Source organism: Macaca fascicularis, chromosome 1, assembly GCF_037993035.2.
Source record: "Macaca fascicularis isolate 582-1 chromosome 1, T2T-MFA8v1.1".
Classification (NCBI taxonomy): Eukaryota; Metazoa; Chordata; class Mammalia; order Primates; family Cercopithecidae; genus Macaca; species Macaca fascicularis.
The window spans coordinates 62,342,964-62,370,876 of NC_088375.1; the positions used below are offsets into that span (position 1 = coordinate 62,342,964).

The 27,913-nt window shown below is 43.7% G+C and overlaps 1 protein-coding gene and 1 pseudogene across 14 annotated transcripts in view; one reads left to right on the top strand and one right to left on the bottom strand.

Annotated features, from left to right (window-relative positions):
- Positions 1-27,913, top strand: part of MDM4 (MDM4 regulator of p53) — a 53,456-nt gene that overhangs the window by 11,226 nt on the left and 14,317 nt on the right. For 5 of the 14 annotated variants that reach the window (XR_012431915.1, XR_010585076.2, XM_045395650.3 and 2 more), the window contains exons 2-7: positions 11,973-12,085; positions 12,843-12,917; positions 17,794-17,927; positions 19,321-19,376; positions 24,539-24,606; positions 25,319-25,418. Coding sequence is in view for 7 of the 14 variants with exons in the window: in XM_045395650.3 (XP_045251585.2) it covers positions 12,008-12,085; positions 12,843-12,917; positions 17,794-17,927; positions 19,321-19,376; positions 24,539-24,606; positions 25,319-25,418 (511 nt within the window). In the remaining 7 variants the exon portion in view is untranslated. Of the gene's footprint in view, positions 1-11,972; positions 12,086-12,842; positions 12,918-17,793; positions 17,928-19,320; positions 19,377-19,885; positions 20,142-24,538; positions 24,607-25,318; positions 25,419-27,913 lie in introns of those variants that run through there. The other 9 variants (XR_012431923.1, XR_012431924.1, XM_074033920.1 and 6 more) reach the window with 4 other exon arrangements.
- Positions 15,957-16,805, bottom strand: LOC102129487 (peflin pseudogene; annotated as a pseudogene).

The following is a 27,913-nucleotide window of genomic DNA, read 5'->3' on the forward strand; positions in this document are numbered from 1 at the left end:
GCAAGCTCCGCCTCCCTGGGTTCACGCCATTCTCCTGCCTCAGCCTCCCGAGTAGCTGGGACTACAGGCGCCCGCCACCTCGCCCGGCTAGTTTTTTGTATTTTTTTAGTAGAGACGGGGTTTCACCGTGTTAGCCAGGATGGTCTCGATCTCCTGACCTCGTGATCCGCCCGTCTCGGCCTCCCAAAGTGCTGGGATTACAGGCTTGAGCCACCGCGCCCGGCCGACGCGTTTTAAGTTAGTTTTTAAGGCTGCGGACAGTCTACCTTAGCGGCACTTGAGTGCTTGTTTGAAAATGCTCGTTTTGGCTGGGCGCGGTGGCTTACGCTTGTAAACCCAGTACTTTGGGAGGCCAAGGTGGGTGGATCTACCTGAGGTCTTGAGTTCGAGACCAACCTGGCCAACCTGGTGAAACCCCGTCTCTACTAAAAACACAAAAATATTAGATGTGTGTGGTAGCGCACGCCTGTAATCCCAGCTACTCGGGAGGCTGAGGCAGGAGAATCACTTGAACCCGTGGGCGGGGGTTGCAGTGAGTCGAAATAGCGCCACTGAACTCCACCTTGGGCTACAGAGGGAGACTCCGTCTCAAAGGGAAAAAAAAAGGAAAATGTTCGTTTCGGGGCCACACCGAAACCTCCAGACAGTATCGAGATGGGGCTCAGAGAAATATATTTTAATGAGCACACCTCCCAGTGATTTTTTGTATACCTTAAAGCTTGAAAACCAGTTTTTGTTTGTTTGTTTGTTTGTTTGTTTTATAAGTGGAGTTTAGCTCTTTTTGCCCAGGCTGGAGTGCAGTGGCGCGATCTTGGCTCACTGCAACTTCTGCCTCCCGGGTTCAAGTGATTCTTCTGCCTCAGCCTCCGGGGACGCTGGGATTACAGGCGCGCACTACTACGCCCGGCTAATTCTGTTTTATTAGAGACCGGGTTTCACCAGGTTGGTCAGGCTCCAGACCTCAGGTGATCCGCCCACCTCGGCCTCCGAAAGTGCTGGGATTACAGGCAGGAGCCACCGTGCTCGGCCGAAAACCACGGTTTTAAAGCGACACCCGGAGAAAAATGCTCTGTGGTGTTGGCACGTGGAACTAGTATCTGTCAAAGATACTTGGAACCTTTTGGTGTTAAGTATTACTGTATCTCAGTTTAGATTCAGTCTCTCCTCATACTTTTTTTTTTTTTTTAATAGGATTTCGGCCAGGCCCAGTGGCTCACACCTTTAATCCTAGCACTTTGGGAGGCCAAGGGGGCAGGATTGCTTGAGTCTAGGAGTTCGAGACCAGCCTAGGCAACAAACTGAGCCCCTTCTCTGCAAAAAAAAAAAATCAAAAAATCAGTGGGGAGTCATAGAGCGAGCTTCTAGTCCCAGCTACCCGAGAGACTGAGGTGGGAGGATCTCTTGAGCCCAGGAGGTGAAAGCTGCAGCAAGCGGGGATGGAGCCACTGCACTTTAGCTTAGGCGACAGCGTGAGAGCCTGTCTGAAAAAAAAAAAAGAGATGAAGTCTCATTGTGTGATCAGGCGGGAGTGCAGTGGCTATTCACAGGTTTGGACATCGCACACTACAGCCTGAAACTCCTGGACTCTAGGGATCCTCCTGCCTCAGCCTTCCGGAATAATTGGGACTACAGGCACTACCTGCCAGCCGCAGTTGGTTTTTTAAGGTTCTGTAACAATCTCCCCACTTTAATCTTCCCTGCCTTCCCAGGTCCTGTAGAACTCCTACATTCTGGATTTGACTGATTAACTGCTTGCTCTCCATTTTGCCTAGTAACTTGCAGTTAGTAGGTAGATCTCAATTTGAATTATTTATCTTTTGGTCAGGAATACTTAATAGGTGGTATGCTGGTTTCTTGTTGCTTCAAAATCAGATAGTATATGGTGTGTGAATGACCCTCTTTTAGTGATAAGGTTGGGGATGGTGGAATGGTCAGCCTACTCCACATGTTTTCTTTCCACCCCAACTTTTCACTCAAATGGTTTTAGCATCCTCTGCCCCTGCCACTGGAGTGAAATGGTATGATCTTGGCTCACTGCAACCTCCGTCTCCTGGGTTCAAGCGATTCTTCTGCCTCAGCCACGCAAGTAGCTGGATTACAGGCGTGTGCCACCACGCCCAGTTAATTTTTGTATTTTCAGTAGAGATGGGTTTTCACTATGTTGGCCAGGGTGGTCTTGAACTCTTGGCCTCAATCTGCCCGCCTTGGCCTCCTAAAGTGCTGGGATTACAGGTGTGAGCCACTGCTCCCGGCCTGGAATATCTTGATGACTGTTGAAGAGGTGACATTTAACCTGAGACTTGAAGGTTTAAGAGGAATCAGTTTTGGCCAGGTGTGGTGGCTCAAGCCTATAATCCCAGCACTTTGGGAGGCCGAGGCGGGCAGATCACGAGGTCAGGAGATCGAGACCAACCTGGCTAACACGGTGAAACCCCATCTCTACTAAAAAAAATACAAAAAATTAGCCAGGCGTGGTGGCGGGCGCCTGTAGTCCCAGATACTTGGGAGGCTGAGGCAGGAGAATGGCGGGAACCCGGGAGGTGGAGCTTGCAGTGAGCCGAGATCACGCCACTGTGCTCCAGCCTGGGCCACAGAGGGAGGCTCCGTCTCAAAAAAAAAAAAAAAAGATGAATCAGTTTTGTACAGAACTCAGTGCTCCAAATGAAGGAGCAATTTGTGCAAAGGCCGTTTGAGAAATTAAAAGATCAGTGTGGCTGAGGCTCAAGCTATGACCAAACAGTACAAGGTAAGACTGGAAATGTGCTGAGGGGCTAGACCACGTGTTTATCTTTACAGCAGTAGCAAGCATTTGAGCAGGGCCTGACACTATAGTATTTTTTTTCTTTTTAAAATGCTTTTGGCAGGCTGGGCCAAGGTGAGCGGATCGCCTGAAGTCGGGAGCTCGAGACCAGCCTGACCAACATAGAGAAACCCCATCTCTACTAAAAATATAAAGTTAGCTGGGCATGATGGCACATGCCTGTAATCCCAGCTACTCGGGAGACTGAGGCAGGAGAATCGTTTGAACCCAAGAGGCGGAGGTTGCGGTGGGCCAGGATTGTGCGCCATTGCACTCCAACCTGGGCAACGAGCGAAACTCCGTCTCAAAAAAAAAAAAAAAAAAATATATATATATATATATGTATATATATAAAAGAAAAAAATATGGTGGTTGAAATAAAGAACATTGGCCTGGCATGGTGGCTCATGCCTGTAATCCCAGCACTTTGGGAGGCTGAGAAGGATTGCTTTAGCTCAGAATTTGAGACCAGTTTGGGGAACATTAAAAAAAAAAAAAACTAGTCGGGTTAGGTGGTACTTGCCCGTAGTCTCAGCTAGTCCAGAGGCTAAAGTGGGAGACTTGCTTGAGCTGGGGAAGTTGAGGTTGCAGTAAGCCATGATCATGGCACTGCAGTCCAACCTGGGTGACAGAGTGAGACCCTGTCTCAAAACATCTGTATCCATTCTGTTATTTATTCCATCTCTAATGTTATGGAATCACAGATGGAATAAATAACAGAATGGATACAACTGAGGAATGAGTTAGAATTCTAGAAGGAGAAAATCTCCTAGAACAAAGAAAGAGAAAATATAAATGAAAAACTAAGAGATAAGAAGAGTAGGTATAGAGGCACTGACATCTGAATAATATAAGTCTTTGAGAAATAAAAATAAAGAGGAAGTGTTTTAAGAAATAATGGAGTAACTCCTTTATAATAAAAAAAAATGATGAAATACCTCAGATTCAAAGATCTCTTACAGTGCTAAGGATGAGAGATAAGGAAACTCAGTCTTAGACACATTATAGTCAAATTTAAGAATATCAAAGCAGGCCGGGCGCGGTGGCTCAAGCCTGTAATCCCAGCACTTTGGGAGGCCGAGGCGGGTGGATCACGAGGTCAGGAGATCGAGACTATCCTGGCTAACACGGTGAAACCCCATCTCTACTAAAAATACAAAAAACTAGCCGGGCGTGGTGGCGGGCGCCTGTAGTCTCAGCTACTCGGGAGGCTGAGGCGGGAGAATGGCATGAACCCGGGAGACGGAGCTTGCAGTGAGCCGAGATCACGCCACTGCACTCCAGCCTGGGAGACACAGCGAGACTCCGTCTCAAAAAAAAAAAAAAAAAAAAAAAAAAGAATATCAAAGCAAAATACAATTTGTAGGGGCCTCAGAAAAGATCATATACAAAGGAGCAAAACTGAATTGACTTCAGGGTTTTCAATAACATCACTGAATGCAAGAAGACAAGTGTTTTCACAATATTAAAGGGCAAACTAGAATTTTATAGTCAACCACGTAAATTTAAATAGGAGGGAATGATAAAAAATATTCTTAGGTATATGAGGTCTTGGAACTTTGTACACAAAAGACCTGCATTGAAAACAGTGCTGGATGAGGTAGTGAGATACTCAAACCTGAGAACTGTTACAATAAATATATGAAGTAAAGATTATCTGATTCCTTGGTCTTGTTTATTGTCTTAAAGTCTAAGGCAGAAAAAAAAAAAAGGACAAAAAATATATCTACCTCAGAATTTAAAGTCCGTATTATATTATGCTAAAATTCTTTTTTTCTTTTGAGACGGAGTCTCACTCTGTCGCCCAGGCTGGTGTGCAGTGATGTGATCTTGGCTCACTGCACCCTCCAGGTTCAAGCAATTCTCCTGCCTCAGTCTCCCAAGTGGCTGGGATTACAGGCGCACACCATCATGACCAGCTAATTTTTTGTTTTTTTTTTTTTTTAGTAGAGACAGGGTTTCACCATGCTGACCAGGCTGGTCTTGAACTCCTGAACTTGTGATCCGCCCACCTTGGCCTCCCAAAGTGCTGGGAATACAGGCATGAGCCACCATGCCCAGCCTTTTCTTTCTTTCTTTTTTTTTTTCTTTTTTTGACAGGGTCTTGTCTGTCACCTAGGCTGTAGTGCAGTGACGTGATCACGACTCACTGCGGCCTCAGCTCCCCAGGCTCAAGTGATCCTCCCATCTCAGCCTCCTGAGTAGCTGGGACCACAGGTGTGCTCCACCATGCGGGGCTAATTTTTATATTTTTCTGTAGAGGTGAAGTTTGGCCATGTTGTCCAGGCTGGTCTTGAACTGCTGGACTCAAGTGATCCACCTGCCTCGGCTTCCCAAAGTGCTGGAATTACAAGCATGAGTCACCACACCCAGTCTACAATTCTTATTAGCAGGGAGACATACAGGTTTTTAAAAAGGTAGTGACATATCAAAAAGAAACATAGAATAAAATAAAATGTTAAATTATAAGATGATGGAAACATCCATATATATCAGTTACACTAAGTGAACTAAACTTACCAGTTAAAGGTAAAAATTGACAAATCAGATTAAAAACCCCAAAGTCTAGCTACCTCTTACAGGCCATACCTCTCAATACTGTCACAGTGGGAATATTCAAACCACAAAAGGGAGTAAAAGATTGCTTAAGCCATGTACAAGAACGTTAATATAAGACTGAGCATCCTAAATTTGAAAATCTGAAGTCCTCCAAAATCTGAAACTTCGTTTGAACTCTGACATGATGTTCAAAGGAAATGCTCATTGGAGCGTTTTGGATTTTGGGTTTTGGACTTTTGGATTAGAGATACTCAGCCAGTAAGTATAATGCAAATACTTCAGAATCTGAAAAAATCCAGAACTGGAAACACTTCTGGTCCCAAACATTTCCAGTAGGGATATTCAGCCCGTAGCACTGTTCATAACAGTAAAAGCCTAAAAACAACTCAAATGTATATCACATGCAAGGATATTGTACAAAAGTCAAAATAAATGAAAAATGAACGAAAATGTGTTACAAGGATGAATCTTGAAAACATAGTGAAATAAGCCAGACATAAAAAGGACAAATATTGTATAATTTTACCTGTATCAGGTACCTAGAATAGGCAAATTCATAGAGACAAAGTAGAATGGTGGTTACCAGGTGCTAGAGAGGGAGCTAATGGGGGAACTATTTAATGAGTACAGAGTTTCAGTTTGGGATATGAGGGAGTTCTGGAGACAGGTAGTCGTGATGGTTGTGCAACATTAGGAATATACTTAGTGTCACTTAATTGAACACTTATAAATGGATAGAATGATTTGGGTACAGTGGCTCATGCCTGTATTCCCAGGGCTTTGGGAGGCCGAGGCGGGAGATTGTTTGAGGCCAGTAGTTTGAGAGCAGCCTGAGCGATACAGTGAGACCCTGTCTAGACACACAAAACAAAACAAAAAAAAGTAACTGAAGTGAGCTGGTGCCCACCTATAGTCCTAGCCACTTGGGAGGCTGAGGCAGGAGTTGAGGAGTTGAGCCTAGGAGTTCGAGGTTACAGTGAGCCTGGGTAACAGAGTGAGACCCTATCATTAAAAAAAAAAAAAAAAAAAAAAGGTTAAAATGGTAAATTTTAGTATGTGTAGTTTACCACAATAACAAAAATCTATAAAAAATGAATTTTGACATGACAGTAGGAATTAATCTGTGTTAGTGGAACAAAATTTCCCAAATTACATACAACATCCCTGCTTTTTTTTTTTTTTTAAATAGAGTAAACTAAAAATACTTTTTTTTTTTTTTTTTTTTGAGACGGAGTCTCGCTGTGTCACCTAGGCTGGAGTGCAGTGGCCCGATCTCGGCTCACTGCAAGCTCCGCCTCCCGGGTTTACGCCATTCTCCTGCCTCAGCCTCCGAGTAGCTGGGACTACAGGCGCCCGCCACCACGCCCGGCTAGTTTTTTTTTTGTATTTTTAGTAGAGACGGGGTTTCACCATGTTAGCCAGGATGGTCTCGATCTCCTGACTTCGTGATCCACCCGCCTCGGCCTCCCAAAGTACTGGGATTACAGGCTTGAGCCACCGCGCCCGGCCTCCAAAAATACTTTTTAGAAATCCATTTTGATGCAGTAAAATGTATAAAAAGGAAAGCAAGGGAAATGAAAACAATAGGATTCAGGATGATTATTGCAGGAAGGCAGAAAAATGGGATGGGGGATATTATGGTTAAATGTAGGTTGTCGTCAGAGTCGTAGTTTGTGGATGATTATTGCGTTATTCAAAATAATCCAGGCCAGGGTTGGTGGCTCATGCCTGTAATCCCAACACTTTCGTTGAGAGAATCACTTGAGACTAGCCTGGGCAATATAGCAAAACTCTGTCTCTACAAAAAAATTAAAAAAAAATTAGCCAGGTATGGTGGCGCATGCCTGTAGTCCCAGATAATCAGGAGACTGAGGTGGGAGGATTGCTTGAGCCCAGGAGGTCGAGGTGGCAGTGAGCTATGTTTGTGCCACTGCACTCCAGCCTGGGTGACAGAACAATACCCTATCTCAAAAAAATTATGAAAATAAAAAGGTAAAAATAAGTAAAATGGGCCATGTGTGGATGAATAATCAGAGTATGTCTTGAATAAAAGAATTATGATTAATTCTGTATACTTGAGATCTAATGTGGAAAAATGCTGCTAAATGGGGATGTTAGTGCTTGTCTGAGTTTGAAATCTTGACTCCAACAACTTACTCATTGGGTGATCTCGGACAAATAACTTCTGTTTCTCTTTCCTGATCTGTAAAATAAGGATAATATCTACATAATAGGGCTATTTTGGCATTAAATGGGTTTATATGTGTGCCTGGTACATAGTAGCCTTGATGAGTCTTTACCATTTGTTTCAATTATCTAATGCTGTGGAATAAACCACCCCAAAACTTAGTGAGTCGAAACAGTCATTTTATTTATTTTTCATTCAGTGGGGTGATGGGCTGAGTTGGATAGTTCTGGTGGTCTTGTGGTTTGTCATGCAACTGTAAGTCAGGTGACAGCTGAGGCTGGAACGTGTGTGGTGCTTTGTTGTGTTTTTTTTTTTTTAAGGACACCTCAAGACCGTTGAGTAAGTGCTTTGTTGTAGTCAGGTGGCAACTGGGGCTGGAAGATGTGTGGTGCTTTGGAGGTATGGCTAAAAGTCTGGGCTCAGCTGGGCAACTGCATCTCCCTCTCCTTTTAGCCTTTTTGTGTAGTCTCTAGTAGAGTAGCCAGATTTCAAGCACCTCCAAAATTACAAAGCCATAAGCCTGCCAGGCCTGGAATTGTCACATTATCACCTGCTGCATTCTGTTTATTAAGTCATAGGGCCAGTTAGGGAACGTGGTTCATTGGGAGCCATTTTTGGAAACCATCTGCACATTATAATTAATGTTTATCTGCCATGTTGCTCTACCATGTATGTAGTTGTCAGATTTAGACACTGGGAACATATGAATTAACAGTTACAAATTTCTGTTCACTTGTAGTTTATGTTTTACATAATAAATAATTAAAATATATGGTGTTTTGGTTGGTAAAAAGGTTGGTAGGGAAAAATAAAGCAGGGAAGCAGATAGGGAATACAAGCGGTTGGGAGTTGTAGTTTAAAAAATGGGTGTTCATATGATGCCTTGTTGACAGACTGTCACTTGAGCAGAGACAAAAAGAAGGATAAGAACTAGAGGGCAGGCTGGGAGTGGTGGCCCATGCCTGGAATCCCAGGGTTTACAGCACTTTGGGAGGCTGAAGCAGGAGGATCACTTGAGCCCAGGAATTTGAGACCAGCCTGGGCAACATAGCAAGACCCCGTCTCTAAAAAAAATAAATTAGCTAGGCATGGTGGCATGCACCTGTAGTCCCAACTACTTGGGAGGCTGAAGTGGGAGTATTGCTTGAGCCCAGGAGGTTGAAAGGCTGCAGTGAGCTGTGATTGTGCCACTGCATTCCTGCCTGGGTGACACAGTGAGACCCTATCTCACACACAAAAAAAATGAATGAGGAAGTAGGTGATGAGATCAACAGCCACCCATTAAAAGCCAGCTTTCAAATTTTTTTTTTTTTTTTGAGACAGAATCTTGCTCTGTCACCAGGCTGGTAGTGCAGTGGCGCGATCTCGGCTTACTGCAACCTCTGCCTCCCAAGTTCAAGCGATTCTCCTGTCTCAACCTCCTGAGTAGCTGGGACTACAAGCATGTGCCACCACACCTGGCTAATTTTTGTATTTTTAGTAGAGACGGGGTTTCACCATTTTGGCCAGAATGGTCTTGATCTCTTGACCTCATGATCCGCCTGCCTCAGCTGGGGAGTACAATCCCAGAGTGCTGGGATTACAGATGTGAGCCACCATGCCTGGCCCACTTCTAAATTTTAAATTGTGCTTGTTTCCTATTTAACTTCTTATTTTATAGCAGAGTAAGGTAATGGGAGAGGGAGGAATTTATACTTTGTTACAGCTATAAACCTTTTCAGAAGCATGAGGGATCTTGTTATCTTCAGCCAGTGTATTTATTGATTGTCCTTTTTTTTTTTTTGAGATGGAGTTTCACTCTTGTCACCCAGGCTGAAGTGCAATGGCGCGATCTCAGCTCATGGCAACCTCCACCTCCCAGGTTCAAGCGATTATCCTGCCTCAGCAACCTCCCAAGTAGCTGGGATTACAGGCATGTGCCACCATGCCCGGCTAATTTTTGTAGCTTTAGTAGAGATGGGCTACATCTCCATGTTGGCCAGGCTGGTCTTGAACTCCTGACCTCAGGTGATCCACCTTCCTCAGTCTCCCAAAGTGCTGGGATTACAGGCATGAGCCAGCGTGCCTGACTGATAGTCTTAAAAAAATTTTTTTTGGCTGGGCGTGGCCAAAAATTTTTTTTTTTTTTCCCCGAGATATGGTCTCGCCCTGTCGCCCAGGCTGGAGTGCAGTGACGCAGTCTTGGCTCACTGCAACCTCCACCTTGCGGGTTCAAGCGATTCTCATGCCTCAGCCTCCTTAGTAGTTGGGATTGCAGGCAAGTGCCATGCCCAACTAGTTGTTGTATTTTTAGTAGAGACAGGGTTTCGCCCTGTTGCCCAGTCTGGCCTCTGTTATAAATAAATTTTCGATGCTGCAAATGAAATATCACTCAAACATAAATTTAATTTTCTCAGCAAGGCAATTTTACCTCTATAGAAGGGTGCATCTCATGGGTGAAGCAGTGGTGAGAGCACACCTGAACAAGGGAGGGGAAGGGGTTCTTATCCCTGACACAGGTAGCCTCTACTGCTGTGTCGTTCCCCTGTTGGCTAGGGTTGGACTGCACAGTCTAAGCTAATACTGATGGCCTATTTTAAAGAGAGCAGGGGTACGAGCTGGAGTGGCTGGGTCAGTAGTTTGGCGGGAAGGATGATTACAGAACAGGTGACTCAGGATGACTCAGGTCAAGGGTGGTGACCAGGAGTGACTCAGGACGAAGCAGGTGATAGAAGCTGGGAGGGGGTTGTTTACTGAAACTAGGGGCAAGGAGACAAAGAGAACGAGGAAGTTAAACTTTTAAAGTTTTAAATGAAGAACAAAGAACAGGGGAGCTGAACATAGTGATACATTGGTTTTTTGGAGAGGATCTCAGAACTCATTGTACTTAACAATTTACAGGCTAAAACCTTTGAAAAGGAATTTATTATATGCTACATCTCGAATTCCTGACCTCAGGTGATCTGCCCATCTTAGCCTCCCAAAGTGTTAGGAATACAGGTGTGAGCCACTGCACCTGGCCTATTGATTGTCTTTCTAGGCTCCATTTACCCCTTCCCTGATGTGGCTTGTTAATCATCAATTTTAATAATTGTTGCCTTTTGTTAGAAAAAGGTGTAAATGAAGGAAAACAAGTTTATTTAGAAATCTATTTTCTGGCTGGGCATGGTGGCTCACGCCTGTTCCTAGCACTTTGGGAGGCCGAGGTGGGCAGATCACGAGGTCAGGAGTTCGAGACCAGCCTGATCAACAGGGTGAAACCCTGTCTCTACTAAAAATACAGTAATGAGGCCGGTTGCGGTGGCTCACGCCTGTAATCCCAGCACTTTGGGAGGCTGAGGCGGGCAGATCACAAGGTCAGGAGATTGAGACCATCCTGGTGAACACGGTGAAACCCCGTCTCTACTAAAAATACAAAAAAATTAGCCAGACGTGGTGGTGGGCGCCTGTAGTCCCCGCTTCTCAGGAGGCTGAGGCAGGAGAACGGCGTGAACCCGGGAGGCGACAGAGCTTGCAGTGAGCGGAGATCGTGCCACTGCTTTCCAGCCTGAGAGAGCGAGACTACGTCTCAAAAAAAAAAAAATACAGTAATGAGCTGGGCGTGGTGGCGTGTGCCTGTAATCCCAGCTACTCAGGAGGCTGAGGCAGGAGAATCGCTTGAACCCAAGAAGCAGAGGTTGCAGTGAGCCGAGATTGCACCATTGCGCTTCAGCCTGGGGGACAGTGAGACTCTGTCTCTAAATAAATAAATAAAATAAAAAATCTATCTTCCTTCTCTGTAGCTTTTGTTTTTTTAAGGATAAAAGGTAGGTGAAAGATTTTCATTGAACTTTACTCTGTATTTCAGTTCATGCTACATCTTTTCTTTGATGATGTATGTCCATCTTGGTTTAACCTGTTTTGTAGGTTTGTAATTGCTATGTTTTTTTCTGGGGTTGGTACTTTTAAAAGCTGTTTTAACTGGTACTTAAAGTGTTGACTCTTAGTTTTCTGTGATCCTTTGTCAAGACATGTTCCAACATGTTGTAGAGGTTTTCCTAGAAGTCCTGTTGGAATCTTAAAACCTGTGACTTACCTTGGTAAATCCCCAGTCCTGCATCTAGAGAGTGCTCTACCTGATAACCATTGGGGAGATAAATGATTTGACTTTCAAATAAAACAGTTTACTCATTAACATCAGTTGGAGGTTGGAGCATGCCTGTAACTGTTTCTGTTTCAGGCTTCACCTGAGAGAAGCTTGGACAATTCTTACTCTTAATTAAATCTGAACTAGAAAGTGGTCAGAAGATAGGCAGAACCTCAGTGAGGGTATACAGCATTTGTGTAGGGTGCTCCATTATATGTGTCATATGTGGCTTTTATTTCTCCTGGTTGCCTTGTGTGAATGCTAAATAGGGAATTTTCTACATTAGAATAGATTTTATAAATTTTTTTTTTTCTATTTAGTTTTACCAACAGACTGCAGTTTCTTCCCTGCCAAAATGACATCATTTTCCACCTCTGCCCAGTGTTCAACATCTGACAGTGCTTGCAGGATCTCTCCTGGACAAATCAATCAGGTAAATCATTTTGGGTATTCCTAGTTTTGTTTTTTTTTTTTTTTTTTTTTAAGTTTAACTGTCTCATGACTGTAATCCCAGCACTTTGAGAAGTCGAGGCAGAAAGCTCACTTGAAGCCAGGTGTTTGAGACCAGCCTTGGCAACATAATGAGACCTGTGTCTCTACAAAACATTTCTAAAAAAAAAAATTAGCTAGGTGCAGTGGGGTGTGCCTTTAGTTCTAGCTACTTGGGAGGCTGAGACGGGATGATCACTTGAGCCCAGGAGTTTGAAGCTGCAGTGAATTATGATCACAACCACTGCACCCAGGCTGGGCAAGAGAGTGAGACCTTGTCTCTTTTTTTAAAAAAGTAGGGGAGGTGGGGGTTGTGCTGGGTGAGGTGGCTCATGCCTATAATCCCAGCACTTTGGGAGGCGGAGGTAGGCAGGTCTCTTGAGCCCAGGGGTTTGAGACCAGCCAGGGAAACATGGTGAAACCACCTCTCTACCAAAAAAAACAAAAATTACCCGGGTGTGGTGGCGTGTACCTGTAGTCCCAGCTACTCTGGAGGCTGAAGTGGGAGGATCAGTTGAGTCTGGGAGGTTGAGGCTGCAGTGACCTGTGATCATACGACTGTACTCCAGCCAAGGCAACAGAGCAAGACCTTGCCTCAAAAAACAAAAGCGGGGGGAGCTATTTAAAGAGGTTCTCTTGTTCCATAGTTTCAGAAACCTACTTGAAATGTAAATAGCACATTTATTTTATGTTTATATCAGGTACGACCAAAACTGCCACTTTTGAAGATTTTGCATGCAGCAGGTGCGCAAGGTGAAATGTTCACTGTTAAAGAGGTAAGCCATCAAATAAAATTATCTTTTTTTTTTTTTTTTTTTTTTGAGATGGGAGTCTCGCTCTGTGCCCAGGCTGGAGTGCAGTGGTGCGATCTCGGCTCACTGCAAGCTCCGCCTCCTGGGTTCACGCCGTTCTCCTTCCTCAGCCTCCTGAGTACTGGGATTACAGGCGCCCGCCACCACGCCTGGCTAATTTTTTGTATTTTTAGTCGAGACTGGGTTTCACCATGTTAGCCAGGATGGTCTCGATCTCCTGACCTCGTGATCTACCCGCCTCAGCCTCCCAAAGTGCTGGGATTACAAGCATGAGCCACCTCACCCAGCCAGATTCTCCATTTTAAGAACATTTGAGAAATAGCAGCCAGTGAATATGTAGTTTTGAAATCAGGCCTAAGAAAGGAAGTTCTTCTCCTGAGGTATCAGAGGGGCAACTTTTACTCTGTTTTAAAGACTGTTTTTTTTTTTTTTTTTTTTTTTTTTTTGAGACAGAGTCTCGCTCTGTCGCCCAGGCTGGAGTGCAGTGGCGCGATCTCGGCTCACTGCAAGCTCCGCCTCCTGGGTTTACGCCATTCTCCTGCCTCAGCCTCCTGAGTAGCTGGGACTACAGGCGCCCGCCACCGCGCCCGGCTAATTTTTTTGTATTTTTAGTAGAGACGGGGTTTCACCGTGGTCTCGATCTCCTGACCTTGTGATCCGCCCGCCTCGGCCTCCCAAAGTGCTGGGATTACAGGCGTGAGCCACCGCGCCCGGCCAAGACTGTTAAGTTGAACATCATATTTCCTTTCTTTTGAAGTGTGTTATAAGATAAACATAAGATGAACCATTAATTCATTGATCGTAGAATTAAAATGTAGAGCAAGTAAAGATTAAAAAGACACCGGGCCTGGCACCATGGCTTACGCCTGTAATCCCAGTATTTTGGGAGGCTGAGGTGGATGGATTGTGTGAACCCAGGATTTTGAGACCAGCCTGGGCAACATGATGAAACCCCGTCTCTAAAAAAAAAAAATTGGGTGGGCTTGGTGGTCTGCTTGTTTAGTCCCAGCAGCTACTTGGGAGACTGAGGAGGGAGGATCGCTTGAACCCGGAAGGTGAAGGTTGCAATGAGATGCACTCCAGCTTGGTTGATAGAATGAGAGACTCTGTCTCAAAAAAAAAAAAAAAAAGACACTGTCTGATTTACAGGCTATATTTTGAGGCAGGAATTAAATGAAGTCGTTTTCATTATAAATGTATCAGATGTGGTGGCTCACACCTGTAATCCCAGCACTTTGCAAGGCCAAGGTGGGCGGATCACCTGAGGTTAGGAGTTCGAGACCAGCTGACCAACATGGAGAAACCCTGTCTCTACTAAAAATACAAAAGTAGCCGGGCATGGTTGTAATCCCAGCTACTCGGGAGGCTGAAGCAGGAGAATTGCTCGAACCTGGGAGGCGGAGGTTGTGGTGTGCCGAGATTGCGCCATTCAATTCCATCCTGGACAACAGGAGCGAAACGCTGTCTCAAAAAAAAAAAAAAGTGTCAGACACTCTTCTGAGCACTGTGAGTTATTTATTTATTTATTTATTTTGAGACGGAGTCTCGCGCTGTGTCACCCAGGCTGGAGTGCAGTGGCGCGATCTCGGCTCACTGCAAGCTCCGCCTCCCGGGTTCACGCCATTCTCCTGCCTCAGCCTCCGAGTAGCTGGGACTACAGGCGCCCGCCACCACGCCCGGCTAGTTTTTTGTATTTTTAGTAGAGACGGGGTTTCACCATGTTAGCCAGGATGGTCTCGATCTCCTGACCTCGTGATCCACCCGCCTCGGCCTCCCAAAGTGCTGGGATTACAGGCTTGAGCCACCGCGCCCGGCCTCACTGTGAGTTATTTTAAACACTTACGCGTTTAGATAACTTATTTAGCTTCTGAAGTTTTTTAAAAAACAAATTGTATTCTTTAAGTGGAAAAGACTCAGTATTAAGATGTTAATCTATTGGAACTGCTTTCATTTGGTGGGGTAGATATCTAACCCTTCCTAAAGAGAAGAAACAAAATTATCAAGGTTTTTTTTTTTTTTTAAACTTAAAACCTTCACACCTATCCACACTGCCAGACTCCAAAACCATACACTTCTCAAGGCAACAAATCTGGAGGCATATCTGATTTTTTAGAATACCTATATTACTTTTACGATTTTAAATTAAGCTTATCGTTTTGGAGTATATCTCTGAAAATTTTGACACATAAAACCTTTTTTTCCCCAAACTTATTAAAGTCTGGATTTTTTTTTTTTTTTTTTTTAGTTTTATGCTTTTATTGAAGCTTACAATTTCACTGAACTTTTGGCCCAAAATGAAAAAAATGCAAATTAAAAAAAGTTTTGGCAGGGAGAAGTGACCACTGTCCCCTGGAGATCGAAGCCGAGCAGAGCATGGCAGGCAAGTGAGGGGTCCCAGCTGTGGAGGCAGCAACCTGGCCGCCTGGCCAGAGAGGCTTAGGGAGCAGATTTGTCTGAGCAGGGCCAGCCCCAGGCAGCTAGAAGTTAACACCCAAGGATTTATGGGTGTGGTGGAATCCAAGCCACTGGTCCCATGGGCAGATCTCTCTCATGCTTGGTCAGATTCCACTTTGGAGAAAATGGGTTCATGTGACAGGATGGCCTGGTGAGGGAACACAGGTGCTAATGGTAACAGGCCGATGAACACTCACCACTGGCATCAAGGTGGAGCTCAGCTGACTGGACACTAACTCCATTACAAGGACCAGAATCTCCTGCTCCTGGTGCCAGGCTGTGCCTCTCAACTGCTCATGGCCATCAGGACATTCAGCTTTCATCCTCTCCTCCATCAGGCCCCTACCTGTGTGACCTCAGCCCTGGTCCTCACTCTTTGGTGGCTATGATAAAGGACTCTCAATCCTCTTTTGGAACAGTGTTGCATCAAGCAAGGGAGATGTTCTTCTAAGAGGGACAGGGAAAGGAGAGAGAGGTCCATGTACTTCTCTCACTCTAGGAAGCCAGGAAAGGTCCCTGGTGTACTCCATTCTCCACAGATGGGTTGAGTCATAGCGTCCGAGAAGCTGTCATGGTGACAACGTCCTCGAAGCTGAGCCAAATGTTGCCTCGTACAGCTGTGTCCTCCCGGAAGGCCTCTGTCAGCACCTGCAGCTGGGTGCACACCTGGATGAAGCGATAAAGCTGCCTGACAGGATTGGCAGAGCGTGGGCAGTAGCCGGAGACCAGTAGCTGGGTGAACTGCGAGCTCAGGTTGTAGCACATATGGGACAGAGCTTGCTGCAGCTCTGTGTAGCTAATGAAGCCTGAGTGGTCCCTGTCATAACTGCTGGAAGAGCTGCTTCCACTGCTGGATGAATTTCCATGGGGCTGAGAAGCCGTAGACATTGATGTGACCTGATTAGGTCTTGTCAAGCATGTTTATCATCATGAGGCAGATCTCATCATTGAACAAGGATCAGTTGCAGTTGATCAGAGCCTGCTTCACCTCCTTCATGGAGATAAAGCCACTGTGATCAGAGTCCATCGACTGGAACCAGGAGTAGGCCTCATCCATATTGGGAGGGGAGCCACCCTGTCCATAAGGCCTGGGCTGCTGGGCACTGTAGGAATTTGGAGGTGGCTGACCATAGGGGCCCCTGGAGCTGCACCGTCATATGGTCCTCCTGGAGTTCCAGAGGGGAACATCCCAAGATTGAAGTGTGCATAGGGCCCTCTACCAGCTGGTGGTCCTTAAGGCCCTCCAGGGGCAGGACCCCCATAACCACCATCAGGGGGTAGCACGCTGCCATACTGCTGTCCACTATTGAGGGGTTCAGGGTAGTAGCTACCCGGAGGGGTTCCTGGCACTTGTCCTGCATCTCCAGGGCAGCCCTGCTCATACAGATAGCTGGCCATGGCGATTCTAACATCACACGCAGGCAAGGGGTAAAGTCTGGATTTTTATATCATTATAGTGGTTATGATGAATTATGCCATCTCCTTCATTTAGCATGGCAGAGTTTGCCTGAGTTTACACAATGAGCTTTGTGTTATGAACCTTGACTCTATCTATTTCATAAAGGGAATTTCCTGATTTTTATTAATTATTTTTTTTGAGCCAGGGTCTTACTATATCACCCAGGCTGGAGTGCAGTGGTGGTATCTCAGCTCACTGCAACCTCCGCTTCCCAGGTTCAAGTGATCCTACTGCCTCAGCCTTCCTAGTAGCTGGGACTACAGGCGTGCCTCACTACACCTGGCTAAGTTTTGTGTTTTTTGTGTTTTTTGTTTTGCCATGTTGCCCAGGCTGGTATCAAACTCCTGGGTTCAAGCAATTTGCCCGCCTTGGCCTCCCAAAGTGCTGGGATTACAGGTATGAACCACTTCATCCAGCTGACTAAATTTTTATTTGATAAACACTTGGATTTTATGTTTTGTTCACTTACAGTGCTGATGACTCTTATTAAACATTGTGCTTCATTTGCCAAAAAAATTATTACGTGAACACACATCAAAAGCCTAAAGTCGTTGTTTATGTGCCCTGGACTGGGAAAATATTTTTATACTCCAGGCAAATTACTTCTAGTAATAGACTTCTTTATTCGGACATCTGAGAAAATTTTTAAGAGGATACTAGGTAAATTCACTGTTTTTTCTCATTGTCAGATCAGTTCATTTCTGTGCTTAAAAGTCTTAGTCTGTTAATTGTCAGAAAGACAGTGAGTAGGTGGACCTAGTAGTTGGGAGTGGCTTTCCTGTTGTAGGACCCCTTACACAAACATTGACAGTCTTGTAAATATGTTATTTCTTTCTCTAGCAAACTAACTTACCTTACCTCCTCTAATGAATTTGTGTTTTTGGCAGCAGCTGGACAGATCACAACATGGTATTTTATTCCATGCAGGTCATGCACTATTTAGGTCAGTACATAATGGTGAAGCAGCTTTATGATCAGCAGGAGCAGCATATGGTATATTGTGGTGGAGATCTTTTGGGAGAACTTCTGGGACGTCAGAGCTTCTCCGTGAAAGACCCAAGGTAAACAGAGTGAGGGTTTGCGTATCTTTTTGGGTGCTTTTACCTAGCCACTTAATTTCTATGGGTTATTAATATTTATTGCTTTATTCAACAAATATATAAGGGCCTATGTATGTTAGGTAGCCTATGAGGCACTGAGAATACGGTAATGAGCAACACACAGTCTGATTTCTTGGAGTATACAGAGTAGTGAGTCAGTAGATGCTCTTGCCCATCTTAGTCAAATAATCACACTAATTCATAGTAAACCTACACTATGGTAAGTGCTACAGAAAAGAGATACATGAAGCAGGTAGTGGGTGGGATTTAGAGTGTTAGAGGTCAAGAAAGTGTTCTTTTGAGCAAGTGAAATTTGAGCCAAAAGCTGAACGATAATTAGGAAGTTGATCAGAGGGGGTTAGTTGAAAGAGAGTTTGAGGTTGATTGAACACCATGTGTAAAGGCCTGGGTAGGAGGAAGCTTGATGTTACTAGGTTAGAATTTTGTGAAATAATTGTTGGAGAGAGAGGAGTGAGCAGATGAGAGAGATGTAGAACTGCTGGGCAGTTGGGGGTTGATGATGAGCCTAGTCAGAATCACAATAGGGCTAACCTGACCTGTTACTTTTCTCCAGCTGCATGGGGTGTAAGTTATTAGCTTATACAGTCAAAAGCTAATTAGTAATTTAGAAGCTCTCTTTCTCTGTATTTTTGATGACTGTTGCTTCTGAGCTCATTCTGTCTTACACTAAGACTTCCCTTAGCTGGGTGCGGTGGCTCACACCTGTAATTCCAGCACTTTGGGAGGCCAAGGTGGGTGGATCACCTGAGGTCAGGAGTTTGAGACCAGCCTGGCCAACATAGTGAAACCCTGTCTCTTACTAAAAATACAAAAAATTAGCTGGGCTTGGTGGTGGGCTCCTGTAATCCTAGCAAGTAGGGAGGCTGAGGCAGGAGAATCACTTGAATCTGGGAGGCAGAGATTGCAGTGAGCCGAGATCGTGCCATTGCACTCCAGCCTGGGCAATAGGAGCAAAACTCCATCTCCAAAAAAAAAAACAACAACAAAAAACTCCCCTCCACCCCCACTCTGCAATTAAAATGTGAAACTTAACTCCTGGAAGGAAGGAATAGTTTCCAAAAGAGATTTCCCCACTTGGATTACTGTTAGCTAATGAAATAAAATGTAAATTAATCAGTTTTTTAATGGGGGCAGAGTAACACGGAGGCCTGGGCATTAACATCTTAATATTTAAATAATTAAACACTGTTCTGGGAAAAAGATTCTGCCTCTATGCCTTACAGAGAGAGTTGAGAGATAACATCAGAAATACGTTTAATATTTAACAGCAAACCACTGATATCTTCATAGTGACATTTGGGGTTGTTAATTTTTTATCTTCTCTCTTTAACAGTCCTCTCTATGATATGCTAAGAAAGAATCTTGTCACTTTAGCCACTGCTACTACAGGTATGTCACATCATATTTCTTCAGTCTGTATCACAGCTTTGATACAGGGGGCAAATGATGGGAAAGCAAAGAAGATGAAGGTGGAAATAGAATGCTATCTTTGGCATGACTGGGAGAAATACATACTACCTGTCACACAGAATGTTATGTTATTAACTTTTCACTGAAAAATCAGAGTAGAAGGATTCCCACTTTCTAGACGTATTGTTAACATTTTGTCATATTGCTTCATCTAGAAACACTTTTAAAAATCTCTAGCAGATAAGGACTTTTTTTTTCAAACATTGAATATCATTATTACACAAAACACATTTAACATGTAATTCCATAATCCTATTTCGTAGCTAGTTTATGTATCATTTCCCCCAGTTATCTCAAAAATACCTTGTATTTTTGTCTTACCTGAATTAAGATCCAAAGTCCACACATTGCCTTTGGTTGATATGTCTCATAAGTGTCTTTAATCTATAAAACTTTCCTTTTGTTTTCATGTCATTTACTTGTTGAAGAAATGGGTCATTTGTTCTGTAGAATTTCCCACGTTCTAGAGTTGGCAGATTGTATCCTTGTGATTTTGTTTAATGTGTTTCTTTACCCCCCTCTATTTTTGGTAAACTAGTAATGCTTGAATAAATTCAAGTTTAAATTTTTTGCCAAGAAAGCTTTATAGGTGGTGCTTTATACTTCTGTTTAATCACATCAGAGTCATGTAAGGTCTGCCTGTCTCTCTTTTAGTCAGTCATGTTAACAATCTGTGGGCTCAGGTGTTATCAGTCTGATCCATCTGTTATACAGGTCACTCAAGAACCTTTCACCTAATGGCTTTAGCCATCTCTTATCTGAATGCCAATTTGTCTAACTCTTTGCTTGATTCTAGACCTTCTAAATACTGCTCTTAGAGTTTAATCTATTAGGTATGTATAGGAAACTGGCTGTACTGGAGTCTGGAGTCTCCAAAATGGTGGTCTGTAAGAGATAGGTAAATAAACTGGACAGACTATAGCCATTTCCAAATAATGAAACTTTTTTCCTTTCCGCTACTACATAAAGCCCTTTTGTGAGCTTCATATTAGATTTTAGGTAACATTGCCCTTTGAAGAAAGCCCAAGTTAGTAATCTTTTTAGATTGACCATCTTTTTTTCTTCTGAAACGGGTCTCTGGTTGCCCAAGCTGGAGTGCAGTGGCAATATCTCAGCTCACTGCAGCCTGGACCTCTCAGGCTCACGTGGTTCTCCCACCTCAGCCTCCCGAGCAGCTGGGATTATAGGCACGTGCCACCACGCCTGGCTAATTTTTTGTAGTTTTAGTAGAGACAGGGTTTTGCTGTGTTGCTCAGGCTGATCTCGAGCTCCTGGACTCAAGCAATCCACCCACTTTGGCCTCCCAGAATCCTGGGATTATAGGTGTGAACCACTGCACTTGTCCAAGATTGACTGTCTTTTGATAGTTTATTGAAATAAGTAGGTTGAGAAGAATCCATGCCTTTTTATCTTTTTCTTTCTTTCTTTTCTTTCATCTTTTTTTTTTTTTTTTTTAATGCAGGGAGACTTGCTGTGTCGCTCAGGCTGGAATGCAGTGGTGCAATCATAGTTCACTGCAGCCTCTACCTCCTGGGCTTAAGTCATCTTCCTGTCTCAGCCTCCCAAATAGCTAGGACTATAGGTGCATGGCACTGCACTGCACCTGGCTAATTTTTTTTTTTTTTTTTTGTAGAAATGGGGTCTTGCTATGTTGCCCAGACTGGTCTTGAACTCCTGGCCTCAAGTGATTCTTCCACTTCGGCCTCCCAAGGTGGTGGGATTACAGGCATGAGCCACCACGCCCAGACCTAAATCAATTCCTAATAAAGATTTATTCTTTAAAGGCAGAGAAAGAGACGTTGCTGTCATACTGAAATATGATTTTGAAGTTACTGAATTTTGAAGCCTGTTAGTCTCATTGAGTCATTTGCCCACTTTATATAGCTGTAAATTTGAGAGTGAAGATCTTGCAAATGATATGGCAGCTTTATTGAAATTCAGTCACTTGTGAAATAGCATGGCTTTCCTGGGATAGTCACTAAAGGTTTGAAATACATGGAGGATTTTATAATTGCTGATCTACTTTTTCAGTAAAATTTGTTTTCGGATTCATCTGTTCTCTGAATATAATTCTCCCTTTTTTCCTCTCGTTTCCTTTCTTGTACTTTCTCTGCAGAGTTTAACATGCCATATAAAGAATATTTTGTTGTTGGTTTTGTTTTGTTTGAGACAGGATCTCTCTGTTGCTCAGACTAGAGTGCAGTGGCAAGATCTCGGCTCACTGCAGCCTGTGCCTCTGTGGCGCAAGCAATCCTCCCACCTCAGCCTCCCCAGTAGCTGGGACTACAGGAGTATGCCACCACACATGGCTAGTTTTTTTGTATATTTTTTTGTAAGTACAGGTTTTCCCCTTGTTGCCTAGGCTGGTCTTGAACTCCAGGACTCAAGCGATACCCCTTCTTCGGCCTCCCAAAGTGTTGGGATGACAGGCATGAGCCACCATGCCTGGCCCATTTTTATTCTTTAACTTATCGTTTTGAAAATATTTCAGATTTAATAAAGTTGCGAAAGTATTGCATAGAGTTTCCCTATACCCTTTATCCAGAGTCCCCAGATGGTAACATCTTACGTGATAATAGTGTGATGATCAAAACCAGAAAATTGCCCCAAGTAATTCTGATTGGTTATCTGTTCTTACTTGCAGTTGCTATGGTGCTTGTGGATGGCCATCTCTGTTGATTTTTATGATTTCGGTTGCTTGTGTTTTATTTGAAAGGACAAATGAGAGAAATGCTTTTCATGTAATCTATTTTATACCTTTGCAGATGGGTTAGACTTTTCATTTTAATCAAGAAGATGACATTGTTTAAAATGGTAGTCCTTTTTTTTTTTTTTTGAGACGGAGTCTTGCTCTGTCTCCCAGGCTGGAGTGCAGTGGCATGATCTCGGCTCACTGCAGCCTCTGCCTCCCAGGTTCACGCCGTTCACCTGCCTCAGCCTCCTGAGTAGCTGGGACTACAGGCGCCCGCCACCAGGCCTGGCTAATTTTTTGTATTTTTAGTAGAGACTGGGTTTCACCGTGTTAGCCAGGATGGTCTCGATCTCCTAACCTTGGACCTCGTGATCCGCCAGCCTCAGCCTCCCAAAGTACTGGAATTACAGGCGTGAACCACTGCGCCTAGCCTGAAATGGTAGTTCTTTCTAAATCATTTCTCTAAATTTTCCCATGTATACAAATGAAATAAATATGATGAACTTTGTGTGTGTTTATTAATTTTTGAGACTGAGTCTTGCTTTGTGGACCAGGCTGGAGTGCAGTGGTGTGATCTCAGCTCACTGCAGCCTCTGCCTCCTGGGTTCAAGTGATTCTCCTGCCTCAGCCTCCTGAGTAGCTGGGATTACAGGTGCACACCACCACGCCGGGCTAATTTTTGTGATTTTAGTAGAGATGAGGTTTCACCAGGCTGGTGGGTTACCCAGAGTGGTCTCAAACTCCTGCGCTCAAGCAATCCACACACCTCGACCTCCCAAAGTTCTGGGATTACAGGTGTGAGCCACCACACCCGGCTGGTTTTAAAACTTCTTTTTTATATTGTGGTTTCCCCAGATAATTTATTTTTGCTTATAACTGTTTTAACCTTAGTAAGGCTTTATAAATATAAATGACAGTAATAGGATTGCTTTATTAAATAATTGCTCCTGGCCGCATGCGGTGGCTCACGCCTGTAATCCCAGCACTTTGGGAGGCTGAGGTGGGTGGATCACAAAGTCAGGAGTTTGAGACCAGCCTGGCCAAGATGGTGAAACCCTGTCTCTACTAAAAATATAAAAATGAGCACCTATAAGCCTAGCTACTTGGGAGGCACAGGCAGGAGAATCGCTTGAACCAGGGAGGTGGAGATTGTAGTAAGCTGAGATTGTGCCACTGCTCTCCAGCCAGGGTGACAGAGCAAGACTCGGTCTCAAACAAACAAAAAAATTGCTCCATCTGCATTATATGTTAATCGAACTTTGCTTTGAAGATCACTGTGGTCAGAAAATGCCATTTCTCAAACTTTTCATTGTCTCCATTTGTCTACAAAAATGTTTCTGGAAATAATGTTTTTTATAATTAGAATTTTGAAAATGTTTGCTTTTTCAGTAGAACTGCATTGACAGATAAGTTGTAGGATCTGTATCCTTCCTCTAGAAGCCTTTATTGGATGGTGATGATATTTTCCATATTTTATCTCTGAATCTGGTAGTGGTTGGTGAACCTGACCCACAGTAGACTTATTTTGGGTGTATCTCATTTACATAGCCTCAAATAATGAATAGTCCAGATTATTAAATTGTTTGCAGCTTGATCTTTTCCTGTAGCCAAGTTTTTGTCTTTTGTTCTACTTGAAAAATTTCTTCGTAAGTCCTTGGAATACATCTCTCTTTTAGATTAATGTAATATCTAAGAATTTCTCTCTACTGGGTTGTTTTCCTTGCTTCTTTTTATTGGCCTTGAAAAAAACTTTATTTGCTGCTGCTTCTTAGGAAATGTTTATAGTAACTGGGAAAAATAAGATGATGAAAAAAATTAATTTATATACACGTGATGGTGATGGGAATTTCAACCATAAAATTATCCTTGACACTTAGAATGTCGCTTTAGATGAAGATCCTTTTGTTTTATGAAGCAAACGGGGAAAAATCCAGATTTTAAGATCTCATAACCCTGTATGACTTAACACTTGAAAATCAAAATTAAATTTAAAAAGCCACACACTTTTTTGCTGTTGTTTATGAGTTAGGTGAATTCGGTAATATAGGAAGAGATGACAAAAATAGTCTCCATTGTGTCCTGCTTGGAGCCAATTTTCATATAAAAATTTAAAAGCTTGATATGGAAGAACATTTTTAGCTATTTTTCACTTTTTTTTTTTTCCCAATTATATTTTGGTAATATATTTTGGATATGGCCTATCTTGGTCTTTGTCATTTTTATCAATTTTGATTTTTCCCTTGCAAATGAGAGCTTTTTCCAGCCAACATGGAGAAGTACATTTCTAGGGACTAAACCTGGCTCCCGGGTTGTTTGCTGAGGTCCTTTTTGTGTGGAAAGAATGGTTATTACCAGGGAAGGTTTTCCTTTTGTTTTACTTGCTATCCAGATGCTGCTCAGACTCTCGCTCTCGCACAGGATCACAGTATGGATATTCCAAGTCAAGACCAACTGAAGGTAAAATCACCACACGGTGACTTCTTTTGTTGTACAGAGTGGCCCCTTCTCTGTACCTATGGATCTTGGACTCCCAAGACCTTTCCCTGAATGTGGTAAGAATTTAATAAGAAAGGTTCTTGGGAGTTCACAGACCAGGGACAGAGTGAACCTTCTCTGTTCTGCCCATAACAGAGTTCCAGTCTCTGAACCTTTCTTTGGGATGTAGCACTTCTGATCTTCAGTTCTTCCAGTTGCATTTTTCTTTGGGTTTGTGTGTACCTGTGTGTGTGTGTTTGAGGAAATTGCTTTATTAGATTTTAATAGGCTTGTTGCAGTTAAGTTCATGTCAGGCCATTTCCTAAAGCTTCCCCAAACCTGGGGAAACTTTATATAGTCATCTTGGTACATGTGAGGGTTTCATATGTTTTCTGAATTATGCCTAATTTTGTAGTAGACTTGAGGCTTTATACAGATAGCCTGTTTTTAACAGTAGATTTTGGCCTTTGTGTAGAGGTTTTTTATCGCCCCAGGTTTGGGATTCTTCTAGCTTTGCTCACAGTGGGTTGAGGAGAGGTGTTGCCTTTATATGATGACTGTTGTGAACTTGAGTTCTCTTTCTTGTGTGTAACCCATTGTGTTGCACACTAACTGGTGAGCCAGAATGGAACTGCTACATCCCCTGGTCTCAGTTATTTCTACTGCACTGATGGACACCTTTCCCTTCTTTCAGCAAAGTACAGAGGAAAGTTCCACTTCCAGGAAAAGAACTACAGAAGACGATATCCCCACACTGCCTACCTCAGAGCATAAATGCAGAAATTCTAGAGAAGGTATGTTTTGGATTAAGGCTATATGGACTTTTGTTCTCTTCCTCTTCACCCAACCTTTTTTTTTTTTTAATCTCTCCGTATGTGAAGTAGGAGAGGCATATGTCATCATTTCTCATCCTTTACTGAAAACCGTTTTATCAGCCTAGTTACTACCATTGTTAGCTTTGAAGATGGTAGTGCTCTTTTAGCAACCCATGAGTACTAGGATGGTGCGAGACCCTTCCATGAGCTAGCGTGTTACTAGAAAATAGCCATACATTTATTGATTTGCCACCAGGTGAATTTTCTATATACATGAATTCAGCTGCCTTAGACTTTTCAATCTTAGTATTCTTGTATGTATATGATTTGGTTGGAATTTTTATTTTGATTTGTCTACCTGAGGCAAAGGCTAATTTTCATACTTTTTTTTGAGTCAGAGTCTCACTGGGTCGTGCAGGTTGGAGTGCAGCAGTGCCATCTCAGCTCACTACAACCTCCACCTCCCTGGTTCAAGTGATTCTTGTGCCTCAGCCTCCTGAGTAGCTGAGATTACGAGTGTGTGCCACCACTCCCAGCTATTTATTTATTTATTTATTTATTTATTTATTTATTTATTTATTTTGAGACGGAGTCTCGCTCTTGTTGCACAGGCTGAGTGCAATGGCGTGATTTCAGCTCACCGCAGCCTCCGTCCCCCAGGTTCAAGTGAATTCTCCTGCCTTAGCCTCTGGAGTAGCTGGGATTACAGGCGTGTGCCACCACGCCTGGCTAATTTTGTATTTTTAGTAGAGACGGGGTTTCCCCATGTTGGTCAGACTGGTCTCCAACTCCCAACCTCAGGTGATCTGCCCGCCTCGGCCTCCCAAAGTGCTGGGATTACAGGCGCACACTACCATGCCTGGCTAATTTTGGGGTTTTGCGATGTTGGCCAAGCTGGTCTCAAACTCCTGGCCTCAAATGATCTATCTGCCTCAGCCTCCTAAAGTGCTGGGATTAAAGGCGCGAGCCACTGCACCTGGCCCAACTTTTACACATTTTGAAGTTTGCAAAGATGACATAATATACTTAATCACAAAGCCAAGAATGAGATCTAAGAAGCCTGGTATAAGTTGAGCATTCTAAATTTGAAATGTTGAGCATTCTCAGTTTGAAAGATGGCAATGCTCTTTTAGCAACCCATGAGTACTAGGATGGTGCAAGACCCTTTCAAAGGATCTTAGAATAAGATGAGCATCCAAAATCTGAAAACTTTTTTTTTTTTTTTTGTGAGACAGAGTCTTGCTCTTGTCACCAGGCTGGAATGCAGTGGCGCAATCTCAGTTCACTGCAGCCTCCACCTCCCGTGTTTAAGTGATTCTCCTGCCTCAGCCTCCTAAGTAGCTGGGATTACATGCGTGCACCACTATGCCCAGCTAATTTTTGTGTTCTTAGTAGAGACAGGGTTTTACCATGTTGGCCAGGATGGGTTGGTCTCATGACCTCGTGATCCACCCGCCTTGGCCTCCCAAAGTGCTGGGATTACAGGCATGAGCCACCACACCCAGCCTCTGAAAACTTTTTCACATGACACGACAAGTAGAAAATTTAACACCTGACCTCATGTGACAGGTTGCAGTGAAAACTTTGTTTCATGCACAGAATTATTTAAAATATTATATAAAACTACCTTCAGGCTATGTGTACAAGGTGTGCATGAAAACTTGGGTCCCGTTGGCCGGGCGCGGTGGCTCACACCTGTAATACCAGCACTTTGGGAGGCTGAGGCGGGTGGATCACAAGGTCAGGAGATCGAGACCATCCTGGCTAACATGGTGAAACCCCGTCTCTACTAAAAAAAATACAAAAAATTAGCTGGACTTTGTGGCGGGCGCCTGTAGTCCCAGCTACTCAGGAGTCTGAGGCAGGAGAATGGTGGGAACTCGAGAGGCGGAGCTTGCAGTGAACTGAGATCGCGCCACTGCACTCCAGTCTGGGCGACAGAGCGAGACTCTGTCTCAAAACAAAAAAAAAAAAAAGAAAAGAAAAAGAAAAGAAAACTTAGCTGCCATCCCCAGGATATCTCATTATATATATGCAGATATTCCAAATCCAGAAAAAATTGTTTTGCCCTTGGATGGTGGTCACCAGATCTTTGCCATTCCATTAGATATGCTGTGATCAGGCTAATGAGTTAATCCATATTTTCCCCAAAATTCTACTTTAAAAAACACTTTCTAGGCTGGGCGCAGTGGCTCATGCCTGTAATTCTAGCACTTTGGGATGCTGAGGCGGGCAGATCACCTGAGGGCAGGAGTTCGAGACCAGCCTGGCCACCATGGTGAAACCCTGTCTCTATTAAAAATATAAAAATTAGCCAGACATGGTGGCAGGCGCCTGTAATCCCAGCTACTTGGGAGGCTGAGGCAGGAGAATTGCTTGAACTTGGGAGGCAGAGGTTGCAGAGCTGAGATCACACCATTGCGCTCCAGCCTGGGGGACAAGAGCAAGACTTCGTCTCAAAAAACAAACAAACA